The sequence below is a fragment of the Pseudoliparis swirei genome, chromosome 2 (genome assembly GCF_029220125.1).
Source record: "Pseudoliparis swirei isolate HS2019 ecotype Mariana Trench chromosome 2, NWPU_hadal_v1, whole genome shotgun sequence".
NCBI classification, from domain to species: domain Eukaryota; kingdom Metazoa; phylum Chordata; class Actinopteri; order Perciformes; family Liparidae; genus Pseudoliparis; species Pseudoliparis swirei.
In genome coordinates this window covers 8,620,945-8,636,312 of record NC_079389.1, presented here as the reverse complement: position 1 = coordinate 8,636,312, position 15,368 = coordinate 8,620,945, and the positions used below count along the sequence as shown (strand labels likewise).

The 15,368-nt window shown below is 41.0% G+C and overlaps 2 protein-coding genes across 2 annotated transcripts; both read right to left on the bottom strand.

The window, feature by feature from the left end:
- Nucleotides 1-368: 368 nt before the first annotated feature.
- Nucleotides 369-3,874, bottom strand: c2h2orf49 (chromosome 2 C2orf49 homolog). The gene is made up of 4 exons (XM_056431121.1): nt 3,764-3,874; nt 3,494-3,657; nt 2,357-2,615; nt 369-1,972 (listed from the first exon to the last, which is right to left on the bottom strand). Exons 1-4 carry the CDS (start codon nt 3,872-3,874, stop codon nt 1,916-1,918), a joined length of 591 nt encoding a protein of 196 aa, XP_056287096.1. The 3' UTR covers nt 369-1,915.
- A 2,470-nt stretch (nt 3,875-6,344) lies between these two features.
- Nucleotides 6,345-8,644, bottom strand: gpr45 (G protein-coupled receptor 45). Its single transcript, XM_056435080.1, has 2 exons — nt 8,592-8,644; nt 6,345-8,133 (listed from the first exon to the last, which is right to left on the bottom strand). Exon 2 carries the CDS (start codon nt 8,114-8,116, stop codon nt 6,956-6,958), a length of 1,161 nt encoding a protein of 386 aa, XP_056291055.1. The 5' UTR covers nt 8,117-8,133; nt 8,592-8,644; the 3' UTR covers nt 6,345-6,955.
- Between the last annotated feature and the right edge of the window lie 6,724 nt (nt 8,645-15,368).

Sequence of the window (15,368 nt, the reverse complement as noted above, 5' to 3'; positions counted from 1 at the left end):
CCCCACCGTGGGCCCGACCGCAGAATAGCGGTCGAGTGAAGCACTCCACTGCGCTATCGCTTGTGGCCTTACTGGTTGTGGGCCGGAAAAGAGTTGAGGAGTCAACCGTCAGTCTAAAACGGGCAATAAAATAAAATATAAATAATTAAAAAAGGGCTTTTGGGAAATTGTGAGTCAACGCAACCACAATAGCTTCTTTGAGCATTAAGCAATGAATGAGCACACAACCTTTACACTCGGTTATTGTGGACTCCACCATGATGCGGGAAAAAAGAAAATTGCTGACCAAAGCTTTAAGAGGTATTCTCTTTTTTTACCACGTTCCATTTTCCATTAAATTCAACAAAAGTGATTAATTGAACAATGGATTAATTGTTTCGAGACAATTTATTTTAAAAAGCATAGATACAAATATGACACTAGATTTCACATTGGATTTAAAATGCTTTCTAAATATTTTGTTCATCTCTGTCTACATCAGTTTCAAAGAAAGTAACTGTAAAGTCAATCTATACACAATTTAGAATACACACTGCAAAAATATCAATAATCCTGATTTAGTCCATGTTGCTCTCTTTTGTAATGTTTTTTTTTTTTTAAAGGTTTTATTCAAGTGCATGAATACAAGTTTAAAACAAAAGCACAATACCAAGTTACACTCATATTTAAAAGCCCTGAACAACTGAGGCCAAACATCAGCGGAATGAGTTCATTGAGAAGAAGGAGACACCGTATCCGAGATTGAACACACCATTTTGTTGTTGTTGCGCTGTTCACATAACGTGTTGACAATGAAGCTTAGATATGTCCAGCAGTCACAATCTCAAACTATTAACCCTTGTGTTGCCTTCGGGTCATTTTGACCCGATTCAATATTTAACCCTCCTGTCGCCTTCGGGTCGATTTGACCCGATTCAATGTTTAATGTCGGTGTTCTTTCGGGAGTCAACAAACAAACATAAAGTACCTCACACTTAAACTTGGAAAACAATATTAATTCTAATAATTTTCTGGAGATTTTAATAGCTGGGGTCATATTGACCTCAAGGGTAAAATATGTTAGTAAATATAAAGGTAACAGGAGGGTGAAACATTGAATCGGGTCAAATTGACCCGAAGGCAACACAAGGGTTAAGTCTGTAACATTTGTGTCGCCGTTAATCTGTCCATTCAAGTCACGGTACTCCCACTTACAACCATTTTAAACAAAACCCAGACAGGATAAGACGCCTTTCCCCATTGCAGAGCAGTACTGAAGGCCCTCAGAACAAAACAGAATATCGACAACCACAATTTCCCTAAATTGCAAATCGAGAAAAACAAAAGTGGCGTTACTCGTTTTGCCCTCGTCGCCGGCGCCTGTGGAGGACACGAGGAGCGTCGCTGAGCGTCTGCGGTAAGGACACTTGAGGTTGTGGAAAGCTACAAGGATCTCGTGACTTTAGGAGCCCCGTCCTGTCAGCTCGTGGAGGAAAGAGAGCTGCGAGTTGGCGGAGACACACACGTTTCAGGGCTTTCATGCTTTTATGTACTGCTGTTCCTTCTGGTCACATGACATCTCTTGCTTCTGTCCATCCTGGAGAGGGATCTTCCTCTGTTGCTCTCCTGAAGGTTTCTTCCCTTTTTTCCCCGTGAAAGTTTTTTCTTCTATTTCTTGGGAGTTGTTCCTGATCCGATGTGAGGTCCTGGGACAGATGTTGTATGTGTACAGATTGTAAAGCCCTCTCAGACAAATGTGTAATTGGTGATATTGGGCCATATAAAATGAACTGAATTTAATTGAATCCTTTTTGTGACATAATTAGTTGGATAACTGTGATGGGAAGAGCAACAATACTGGGAAACATCATGGAGGAGAGTGGTCTGTCCTTCAGAGCCTGAGCTGCATCAGGCTCGTGTGTATAAAGGTTAGAGGTCAGGGCCATGTCACATGCTGGATCTTTTTCTTCACCTCTGGAGACTCCATTGCATCCTGAAAAGATGGAAGAAGAAACATTAACAGATAATCCAAAAAGTGCAATGATGTAATGCGTTACTAATATCAATGGTTTATTACATTTATGGATTCATAATGCATTTACTATTGGGATTTTGCACAGAAAATATTCGAGTTACAAAAACTATTCTTTTCTGACAGTTGTTCCCCCACTTGATCAGTTGTCAATTATTAGTGTCTGAAAGAACATACTAATGCGGTCATTCATAACAGTGTGTGCGATTCTTGCCTTTCTTTATTTTAGAGGTATGTTTTCATCAACTGTATTTCTAAAGTTTTAGTATTGCTAATTAGCAACTTTTTTCTTGAATCAAACAATAAATGTGCGTGTAATGAGGGAACAGAACAAAAAGTTCCTACCAAGCTGATTGCTTCCCGTTTGAGGTTTGCTGCGTCAGTGCTGCAAAGAATGGAGGCGGAGGAGGAGGAGGAGGAGGAAGATGTGTTTCCAGATAGCTTTCTGATGGGGAATGGCAGGTTTGCAGCAGGAGGAGGTTTTAACCTGTCGGTGGTTCCCGTTGACAAGGTTGTTTCTGCTGGTTTCTTTACTTTTAGTGGTCCAGAGGAGCTGCCATCAAACACAATCAGAGGCCTTTTCCTGTTGTGGTTGTTACCGGAACTGAAAATAAACAAACAACAATAATCAGTCTTTAAAATGGATTACACTCGTGTTGATGATACGGGCTCGAGGCACACGGAGAGGCACCGCTCTGTGCTGGAAAATCTTCAGAGGCACGCCTGTTATTTGTCCCCTCACCTGCGGTTTGGTATCTCGGTGCCTTACAGGTGGAGGAGGGCGACACTTGAATTGGTGGAGATGTGTGCACAGAAACTTTTCTAAAACACGTTGGTCATGTTTACCTTCACATTGAAAATGCGGAAGGTTATGTTTTGATCGCCGTGTATTTATTTATTTGTATGCGTGTTATTCGCAAAACAAAAAAAGTTTTAAACCGAATCGCATGAAATTTGGTGGGATGATTGGTTATTATCCGGGGACCATTTGATTAGATTTTGGGATCAATCGGGTCAAAGGTCAAGGTCAAAATCTTCTTCTTACCATAGCACGGTCAATTTGTATCCAATTGGCATGCAACTAATGCCAACATGTTCATAATTCAATGCCCAATCTTGTGATATGCGAAGGTATGCGCTCTACCGAGTGCCCATTCTAGTTTGTGTTATGTTTTACACTGTGAAACAGACATGTTATCTCACAGAAATAGAACAAATAGTTTGATTATAGCAGTAATGCCTTTGAGGGCCCGAATAAAAAGGGCAATGAGTTAAGGCTCAAAATAAAAAGCTCCAACAATATTAGTGGATGACATGTCTTCATGTGTTTATCCTTTTAAAGTTGCAGCTTGTTAGGGTGGAGCCCAGGTCGTACTTAAGTAACGGCATTGCACATGTAACGTTTCAGTTACTTTCCATCACTAACGCGCTGCCCATGAACACTCAGCGCATCTTGAACGCCTCCAGCGGAGCACGCGTTACCTGTGCGGCCCGTGGCCGGCCGGTGTGTGCCTCCCTCGGATCTCCTCCATCCTCTTTCCCCAGCGGCTGTCGGGTAACGTCCTCTGCGGCCGCGGGATGACGTGCTGCAGGTAAAGCTCCGTGAGCCGGTCGCGACTTTCACATACTCCGGTATAGACATGTTTCTGATTCAGAAAAGAAAGAACCGTTAGCTCACCGTTTTCACGATATTACAAACAGTAGGCGACCAGCGCACGTGCACGGACCGTTTCTCTCTCATTGTTAACTCACCTCGCTTAAGATGAGCCGCATGAAGTCGTGAGACAGCAGCTCGGGGTGCATTAACAGCTCCACGTCTGAGCTACGGATAGCTTTTCCACCCTGTTTCGTGGACGCCGCCATATTGGATGATATTCGTTTCCCGTCATGCACCGCGTCATAACAACAAGGCATGTCTTTTTAGACTTCTTTTTTTTCAACAACGCTATTGAGACAATTTACAATTACAGCCGTGTGGAATAAAGGTTGTAAAAAGGTGTCGTGAATAGGATACAAGATAAAGTTTAATATAGATGTTGTAAAGCTTAGAGTGGTTTTACGTTTTAATATAGTTTGTTTGCATATATTCAGATATAGAAGAAATGCAGGCCGTTGCTTGTCAAGTACAGTCAATTCTAAAAGGTTTGGCTTTTTGATTAAGAATTTGAATTTGTGAATGTGAAATGTTGTCAATTTATTTGTCAGAATTAGGCAAAAAGAACTATGACCAGAGATTTTATCAAATTATTAATAACAACAAATAAATAAAAAAGTTAAATCCCTCCAAAAGTGTTATCAGCAGAATTCATCTAACATATCAAAAGAAGCCCAAAAGTACTCATTGTGTCGTAAAATCCTCTATTTGTGCATTCCACTGCATTCATGTTAATGTTGCATGTTACTGCTGTCGATGTTTAAGGTTGAGCTAATGTTATTCATATACTAATGTTAAATTGACAGCAATGTATATATACTATAAGATCATCCATCATATGTTTGCATATGTATCTTGTAGAAAACATCAGCTTTGTGACGATGCATTTTCCAGCCGAGACTTTTCAAAAAGTTTATTTAGTCTAAGAAGTAGGACATAAAGAAACACGTTGTCCTTCAGTTTATCTCAAACCATTTGAAATCAACACATTGGAGATCCATGGTTTTTATACGACAGGAAGCGGTTGAAAATTGTAATATGCTTTAGTTTAAAGCTGTCAGACAAATGTAGTCAACTTTAAATATACAATATTGACCTCTGAGATGTATAGTGGAGAATAATAAAGTAGCAGAAGTTGAAAATACGTGAACATGTGTCATATATTCCCGTAAAGTTATTATTATTAATTTACTTTTCTACTAACAATTGGAATTATTTATGATTAAAGATGCTCCGTCTGAATGGTTTACAAACTTCTTACTTCTACGCAGGTTCAATTAAATCGATATGATGTAATACGCAAACGTATTTCACGCACTTCAAAATAAACAATTGAGGGAATGCCGCAATTGTAAAAATAAGAAGAGGGATAATAAAGTATTTATGAATGCTATTTAGTCCCAAAAATGTGAAAGGTTTGCATACTTTAAATGTGATGTTGTCTGAACGTTCATTACATGTTTTTCTACATATTAAAATACAAAATGAACATTATAATTTTAACAATATAAGGAAACGTGACCCAGTCCAAACTACATTTTAACATCCTGTCAGGTTGTTTTTTACAACAGTAAATGAATGAAACTTAGCTGTGGGAATGTAGAAAACCTACAGAGTTTTTTAAAATTCAGTCGAGCTGGTTGTATAAACTGCCTGCTGCCAGCTCGTAGTCTCTTTAAAAATCCCTTCTCCTAATACGCATTAGATGTAATTAAGTAATTAAATTAAGAGAGTAATGTGATGCAGAAGCAACCATGAGATCTCAATTAGGGGGAGAAGCCGTATATTGGTTGTCATGTGTTGTCAAGCGTCTTTGAGATTTCTATAAAGCGCTATATAAATCTAATATATTATATGATTACATTTGTGAAACTAAGGATGTGTTTTTAATTGTTTTAGCGACTTTCAGGACTAAACCATTAAACAGCACCGGGTGCCCTGGTTTAAAATGTGAATATGACTTTTTTCATTAATTGATCAATTGATGGCTAGAAAAAATGTATTGTCTATTTTGTTACTCCATTAATCTTTTCAGTTATTTAAAAGTAGACTTCAAAAAATTATAATTTCTATGTCTCTTACTCCATCTCTTCTTATTTTTTGACAAAATATTTACTCTTTAGGACATTTTGATTCGGCACATTAGCATTTATTTATTTCTTTAAATGAAGACCACATGTCTAAACCAGCCCACTTCTTATTGCTGATCAGTGACCTGGTGCCAGACCTACAGGATCACTGCAAACATCTCTCATGTGTTCTGAAGTCATTTAAATGAATGAAGTGAGACACAATGGCATTTCAGTCTGTGAATAAGGCTGATTCAGCAGGAAACAGAGCTGTAGGTTTGCAATGAATAAACAGCCCCATCTTCCTGTTTAATACAGTACTTCAATACAACCTCCAACTTGTACAATGTCTGTGCAGGCCTCCTTCTTCCAATGGTATTACCTAATCTGGTAGAATCTAATGCACAGACGGCTGTGCATGTAGAGATACTATCCATCCACTCAAAGGGAGTAGATGTCTTTGGTAACTTATATTCATTGTGTACATTGTAAAACACGGACGGCTAGACTCAGCAGTCTGTCAATGCGACATCTTTTTACAAACTATTTATTAACCTGGTTCCTTTATTTATGAAAAGATGGACATTCAAGTAAACATTCACAGCTCAATAACTGACACACTTCTTTGTTGACATGCACACAGTTGTAATTAACAGTTTCACCTCACACAGCATGTTTCTGCACACAATTTCATTCAAATTATTATTATTTTTAAAGCATCAGTAGAAAGCTTACAGACTTTCCTCAGAGAACATCAATAAACACTAATACTGGGTATGCTTTTCTTTCAACAGTAGGAAGAAACAATTCCATTGATAAAACACATCAGTGACAAATTATGAAATGGAGAAGTAAATTGACAATGGTTGATATGAAATAGTTTGGCAGTATATTTTAGAAACCATAATATCTGAACAAAGTTTGAAAACAATTGCTCCATATATTCACAAGGTCTTTTCAGCAGCTGTTATGGAGCTTCCGATTATATCCCATGACCTTCTTCAATGGCTACAGTTGTCCAGTTATCGTAGAATAATTATCTTCTATTCTCGCTGGCTTCAAAATTGACAATGAAAGTTCATTCTTGCGGTGAGATTATTTGGTCAGAGACTGGTTTATGTGTTTAAAGTGAGTTCTGATTGCTTATTAGCAGAAAAACTACGAGTTATAACCAGCTGATGTCGACACCTGCTGGGCGTCGACCAACTGGCCCTCCTCGCTTCACACCGCTGACTGAATCTCGCTGCACACGTAGATGTTGCTGGGTCTCACTCTCCTGCGGCTCCGGCCCGGCACTCTGGGACACAGCCTGCAGCTCTTGGGAATGAACTCCTGACAGGCCTCCCTGAATTTTCGGATCCTCCAGCAGTAGATGACCGGGTTGAAGACCGTCTTCAGGTAGCTGAGCCACAGGGCTCCGATGCTGATCGGGTAGAAGACGGAGCTGTAGTAGAACTGCTGGCTGAACACCGCCAGCAAGCTGACCACCGTGTGCGGCAGCCAGCAGGCAGAGAAACCGACAAAGAGGATGAGGATGGTGGTGAAGGCTCTCGTCTTGAAGCTCATGTCCACCTTGATCTGAGGCGGCCGCTGCAGGCCGGGGAGTCTCATTTTGCTGACTTGGTTGGGGGCTGGCAGGCAGGAATGCTCGCTGGTGTGGTTGTGGATGCGCAGGGTGTTGCGGCGCACGGTGTTGAGGATGCACATGTAAGAGTACAGCATGACAGTGAACGGCACAAAGAATACCGCAACTGCCAACAGCACCATGTAGCCGCGGTCCGCCAGAGAATCACTGTAACCCAGCACGCACTGCGGCGCCCAGGCACCCCCGATACTGGCTGCACCCGTCCTCCAGCCCACGACAGACGGCAGAGACACACACAGGCTCAGCACCCATGAGCCTGCGATCAACAGTTTGGCTCTGTGCGGGGTCAGCTTGTCCTGCCGCTGCACAATGATGAGGAAACGGTCCACGCTGATGATGAGGAGTATGGACACGCCCTCCAGGACGAACAGCCAGTACAGCATGATGGACGCTCGGCAGAACCCGCTTCCGAAGCTCCAGTCGGCGGTGGTGAAGGGCATGCAGAGCAGGGAGAGCATGATGTCCGAAAAGGCCAACGTGGCGAGGAGGAGATTGATGGCAGAACGCATGGCGGGCTTCTGGTAAACAATCAGACACACGATCGCGTTGCCGAGGAAACCGATCGTAATCATGAAGATCATTAAGGCTGCCAGGGTCACGCGCAGAGTGACCGATATGAGGGGGGTGGCAGCTTCCGACGGGAGACTTTCCCCTGCTTCGTCTAGCATGTCCGGCCCCATGAAGGCGCACTCCTCCTCCAGCAGGCTTTCATTACAAAAAGCCATGACCGCTATCATCCAGGGATGTCAAAAACCTGAAAACAAACAGTCAACTTCCATCAGAATGTATGTCTTTCAATGCATCTGTTCCATGATTTGAATGGATGATGACAGTGCATGACATGAACGTGCTCTCTGTCTCTTGAAATAAGCTGCTGTAAACATGGTGAGTATCTCAGGAGTTGCTCTGTGATGTATTACTCAGGAACAATTGTTGAGAGGAGGAATGACGTCCCCATTATATAAGACAGACACACCTCATTGAGAGAGAGATCGTGGCCCAGGACAGACGTTTAATAGCTGCCTGGCTTTAAAGGTGTTCATGATTAACAGCTGTGCAGACTCACATGGGTGCATATACAAACATTCACACCACCGGCCCTTCCGAAGCAACCACTGCATGTAATTCTTCACACACGAATAGAAATAGACACATTTACGCAACAGGATAGTATAAACTATAAACCGTGACGCATGTCCTCCTTCGACTGACCAGACGCTCATTCTTGGATGATGTTTCAGACTCTGATGCAATCTTGATCAAACAGAGAGGCATCCCCAGTACACACACAGGACACGTCGGTTGCTATGGTTTCCACCTCCTGTTCCTGATGAGGGGGAGACAGTGTTAACAATGGGTTGAGGTCATTCTGGCATTCAGGGCTCAGATGTGGTCCTTCCAGGTGAACTGGCTCCGAAGCGCCTGGAGACAAGCAGATCAGTTCAGGGTGATTAGCTCACGCGTTTAGTTCCTTGTGATCGCGTCTAGATGTGATTTGTGCAGCCGATATCGTCACGAGTCATAATAGTAGGCGGTAGTAATTATGAATCGCTTTGTCCTGAATGTCCTAAGTAAGACATAACAGTGGGACAGTGAGCCATCATGCACAACATCAGGACCCTGAAACTTCAGTCAGCCATTATTCATGTGATCATTAACCAGCTTTTTGTTCTGCCTTGTGTAATATATAGTGTGAAAAGACCTGATTTTGTGATTGTTCTGTAGTAATATACATAGAATATGAGTCACTGTAATATCACTAATAAAACTCACGAAGTTTGAATGACCCTACGATAAGAGGACTCATGTTATTCCAATATACGATAGTTCACCCACACAGGTTAAAGGAAACGGCCCCTCCAGTGATTGTAGCTACATTCTTGCACAACAACATTCTAAACTAGAACGGGCACTCGGTAGAGCGCATACCTTCGCATATCACAAGATTGGACATTGAATTATGAACATTTTGGCATTAGTTGCATGCCAATTGGATAAAAATTGACCGCGCTATGGTAAAAAGAAGATTTTGATCTTTCCATGACCTTGACCTTTGACCCGATCGATCCCAAAATCTAATCAAATGGTCCCCGGATAATAACCAATCATCCCACCAAATTCCATGCGATTCGGTTTAATACTTTTTTAGTTATGCGAGTAACACTCATACAAATAAATAAATAAACTAGAATGGGCACTCGGTAGAGCGCATACCTTCGCATATCACAAGATTGGGCATTGAATTATGAACATTTTGGCATTAGTTGCATGCCAATTGGACAAAAATGTATCGTGCTATGGTAAAAAAAAAGATGTTGACCTTTCCATGACCTTGACATTGACCTTTGACCCGATTGATCCCAAAATCTATCAAATGGTTTCCGGATAATAACCAATCATCCCACCAAATTTCATGCGATTCAAGAATATTTTGACCTGTTCATGACCTTTGACCTTGACCGTTGACCCGATCGATCCCAAAATCTAATCAACTGGTTTCCGGATAATAACCAATCATCCCACCAAATTTCATGCGATTCGGTTCAATACTTTTTGAGTTCTGCGAATAACACGCATACAAATAAATAAATAAATAAATACACGGCGATCAAAACATTACCTTCCGCATTTTCAATGCGAAGGTAATAAATAGACGGCGATCAAAACATAACCTTCCGCATTTTCAATGCGAAGGTAACCACTGCAAAGTGTTGCCGGTTGTTGCCAAGGCAACAAGGTCACCAGTTCCATGGCAACCAGCAGTCTGTACTATCATCCCCTAGGACAAAATATCAGTGTTGGCTATTTAAGACTTTTTCAGGACTCAAAACTCTAGTTATATAAAACATATTTGTTCTTCAACCATACAGCAAATACGCCTCACTGTCAGACATTAAGACATTATATACATATAAATATATGTATGTATGTATGTGTGTGTGTGTGTGTGTGTGTGTGTGTGTGTGTGTGTGTGTGTGTGTGTGTGTGTGTGTGTGTGTGTGTGTGTGTGTGTGTGTGTGTGTGTGTATGTGTGTGTGTTGATTGAGAACAAAGGGAAGTAAAACATCATGGGATCATGTAGCCTACATTCAATACAACGACACATATTGACGTAGAAAGCCACAACATTTATTATTTGAACACCCCCTAAAATGACTGAATTAAAATATCAAGATGACGATTCTCCCTGTAGAGGAATCCGAGCTTCTTATTTCCACAAAAACAAGCAAGTGGTTTTACGCAGCTGCTCAGCTTTGAATCAATATGTGAGACTGATGTGACAATCACGGGGAAATATAGTAGCGCAAGAAATGTCTAAATAAAATGTAATTCAGAAGTAAAGGCTCACGCTTTATTTGCATACCACCCTTTGATGAGTAGCAGCATCCATATGCAATCAATCATAGAGGATTATGTAGGCATCAGCTCCTCGATGCAGATTAACGGTGTGCATATACGTGACATGCACGCGCCTACCTTGACGTTACACGTGATACAGAATGTCATGAATGTCGCATTCCTCACCCTGTGCATGTTGGAGGTTCTCCCAAAAATGTCCGACTTTGAACATTTCACCGCGGGATCGATCGCCATCGCGGCGGCTGCGGATGCTGCCGGCGCGAGGCGCGCAGGAGTCCCGGATTTAAAGGGCCAGTGCGTAGAACGCGTGTCTCGTGTAGACGGTGCGGTGTTTCCGGTGTGTTGTTGTCTCCCACACGTGGATCATAGTGGCATATCGATGTTATTGCTTATTAATTAATGCATGACAATAAAACGTCACAGAATAGCATTAATTTTGTTTTTCAAAAAGCAAAATAACACTTTTAGGCTATACTACAGATTTAACATTGTTGGCTGATACATGTCACCTACAGCTATATCATTGTAATATGTACAGCATTTTCCCTAAAATAATTGGACAAACAAAACATCTCATCTGAGGCCTATACGATGGAATCTTATACAGATAATAATACTAATTTGTACACTAAGCAGTTCCTATATTCCCCCAAGGAAGTGACACAGAGGTGTATACAAACAACAAGTTACATTTAAAGGAATATATGGATTTGCAATATCCAACTTCCTTTGTAGCTCTCAATTCCAATCTTTCCCATTTCTTATCACCTGTCAGCATTTTTTTATTTTTTTATTTTTTATTTAGCATTTTTGATAATAAATCCTCAGGGGGATTAGGATTTATTAATCCCCATCAGTAAATCAATCTCACATCCACTGCCTCAAACATCCAGGGTTAGATTATTGTTTTCTCTTCTGGTTTTACAGGTTCATATATTAAATTAGTCTTTGGATCCTAAATTTAGAAACAAATCTTGAAGACTATTTTGTTGTTGGTTTTTTTGCCATGTGATCAGTGTCCTCTCCTCTATTCAGAGATGTGCATTAATATGTTTTGTCCAGGAGATGGAGGCATTGGGCCTTACATTCATTTGGCCTTTACTATTTCAAGCATATTTCAGACATTTATGGGTTGGTATGTTACGGTTTATATGTATAGTTTTTTTTATTTAATTCAAACTTATTTAGAGTTGTGGCACCTCTTTTTAGACCGATAATATTGGTATAATTATTGTATTTTGAGGAGGTCCATCACACATCAATCATAGAATCTGAGTCCAGATGTGCAGAATGTGATGTGTAGACACAGATTTCTAAATGTAATTGATTTTATAGAAGAAAACTATTGTACTCTCACACACATACACGCGGTCACATTCACACACTTAGCATGCAGGCGTTGAGTATTTTCATGGGCATGCTTGTCTAAATTGGCATCGTGCCCATGTGTTGAACATGCCCATCAAACGAGTTCCACTCCACCGGTCTGGCACATGCATGCTCGTCACGTTCAGTGGCACCCACACAACAAGCTCGCTGGTGAGAGAATTCATTCCCCCGTCCATTATTCCACAGATGTTTGCTTTAATTTCTTCCTGATGTAGAGACATTGGTACTCCATCATTCACCAAAAAAGCCAAAACGGACAGCAAAAAATGTTTCACAGCTAAATCTGAATAATCCGACACAAGTAACAATATGGATTTTGAGATGATTGAGTTTTTGTCCACACAATTTTTGCTAAACTTAGAACATATAATACATGCACACACAACATTACTATTAAAATACATGTTTGGGGTCCTTTATTCATTGCCTGCCACTGCTTCTGCCTGCAGGTATAGTCACATGTGTCGTGAGTTCTGATTCACACTGAGGAAGCCACAGCGTGTTAATCAGTGTTAGGCTTACACGGTTAACCATCGACACAATGTGAGAATAATTAACGCCAAACAGTAGGGACTGATAATGTGCAACCCACTGGAAAGAGTTGTACATTACAATGTTCTTTGAAAAAAGGTCTGCAGGTTCAAACAGCAAGCATGAAAGGAGGGATCATCATGCAATAATTGCTCTGCGTAAAGTCCTGAACAAGGCTTTAAGAGCAATTATGAGCAATAATATTAGCATTCGTTGTTGGCAGTTCAGTTTATTTATTGCAGCCCTCTTTATGCATGAGGTCATAACATCTGTTACTGCATTTATGATGCAACAAACAATACTCCAAAGATAATGGCGCTAAATTTAAGTAGCGCACACATTTGTGTAAGCCAAACACGGAGGTTTGCATGACACTAGATGAGCATATCAAAGCTTCGTGGGATATTTACTGTCGATTGGGAGGAAAAAAATGTAAAAATCTCTTAAGCCCGTGTTGACCACAGACATTATTCCAGGTTTTGAGAGGATGTAGCTGGAAGTCAGCAAAAAAGTTGACTCATTTCTCTGTTTTCAGGACTAATGTCTGTGATTTCAGGATTCATTTTTGTGTTTTTCGGACTAATTTCTGTGTTTCTATGACTAATTTCTGTGTTTCAGGACTAATTTCTGTGATTTCAGGACTAATTTCTGTGTTTCAGGACTCATTTCTGTGTTTTCAGGACTCATTTCTGCAGCACTCTAATGCACCAGCACTGACTGCACTTATCGTTGTCATCACAAGATGCGTGTGAGCCGAGCCATGTCTGTGGATTGAGCGGTTTGGGCTTCAGTACCAGGTTACTGTCGCATCATCAGCTCGCACCTTCAGATCCCAGCATTAATATTTAGAGAAGACTATCGCGTCTTTTGATGACAAAACCTTGAAGGGCTTTTCAACCCTCAATTCCATCCTTATCTCTTATATCTTTACATCGCTAAGCTTCGAGGGGATCACGCTGCAATCTTGCAAGCTTAGATTTTACCTCCATGTTTTAACGGGGAACTCTGGCTTTTTCAGCTCTCAAGGGGGAATAGATCATGTTTAGAGGCGTCAGTAGATTGTTACAGTGAGCTGTGGGGACAACTTTCATCCTCTGTGATATTGCTGCATGGGGAAGAGAAAGGAGCAACATTTTTCATATGCATTTTTTATTCCCCTAAATTCATTTAACGAGGATTTATCAAAGCAGAATCAAAACAATGTTGACAAGTTGGTTGATTTGTGTCTGTCGGCATTCTTCGGTATCAGCAGCATAAACTGGTGAAGTATCATCTGCAGTTCTTCTTTACACTCACTTGTACCCCTTCTGCCTGTTAAGGGATTACAAAAAGGCTGCATTCATGCAGGCAGGCTGCTATTTATAACCTACAAGGCAAACGTTTCCCCTACATCCCGCCAGTGTTCGATGAAGACACACACACACACACACACACACACACACACACACACACACACACAGACCTTTTTGAGTTATGTCTGCATGTGTTTTTGAACAGCGTTATTAAGATGTGTATTTGGTATTGGCATTGTTAGGAGACATGTTGCTTCAAAAGGGACCGAAATCCCTAAAATATTCAATTTAATAAAGATTGACTTGAAGAGAGACAGATTTACCAAAAAGGTGTCAGTCGCATGTATGTTTTCAGCTCAAGCTTCTGGAAGATATCCAGTAAAAGAATACTCAAAGAACAATTAAAAGTGTGACATTTAGCCAACCATTAACTTCCAGGTTTGAGTTTACTCCTCAGTGTTCTGTCTGGTTTGGTGCCAGGTGCTGTACCAGTGGACATTTGACCTCCTTCCAAGTTTAACCACTTCTTCTCCTTGGCTTTTTCCCCGCATTGTTTTCTCCTTCATCGCTGAGACATTTGATTTGAGACCTCAGCCCTTATGTCTGTTTCTCCCCGGATGTCTTACTGTGTGTCTGTGTTTGTTCTCTCTGTCGCTGATCCACTCAAACGTGACACACATTGTTTCTCACAGCCAGGGTCCTAAGCTTCTCGCCGCCTATCTGCCAAAGCCATCGTCTGTGGCAAACGACTCGCTAAGAGAGTCCCTCTATCTCGCCGTCACCCTGGCAACCGCTGCCGAGGTAAACCGACATCTGGGATAGCCAACCTCTGTTGGCTGCGTTCCACGATGCTGTCGTCCGTGGCACTGCCACGGGATGTATGTGGCTGACTTGCCGAATATCACGTGTGGAGGCAAACTTCGAGGAGAGACTTCTGTGATGAGCTCAATCGTCGCGAAGAGGAGGCAGAACATCTGGGACGCGGGGTGTTCATGGCTAATGACAGATTCTTTTTTATTCATGTAACCATTGGTGAAGCTGCTCGGACTGCAACTAACAACTGTTTCTATGAATCGTAATCTTAATTTTTTTATTGAGCATTGTGTTTAAATAGGCTGTATGACAAAAGAAGAGTGATACATGATTGTTATACTGTCCCACAGCATGAAATAATGTGTTCCAATAGTTTGTTTTATTTCACTTATGAAGTGTATTATTATCAATGAAGAAAGAAAAGACATCATATTGTCACATCTAAAAAGCTGGAACTGGCGAAGTTGCCATGTTACAATTTTTTTTTATTGATTGTTAAACTTTTCTGTCAGTTAATTATTTCTGATCCTGATTATTCGACTATCCTTGCAGTTTGAGACACAGCTTTGCAGGCAGAATAGCATGAAACTTGTATAACTTCTTC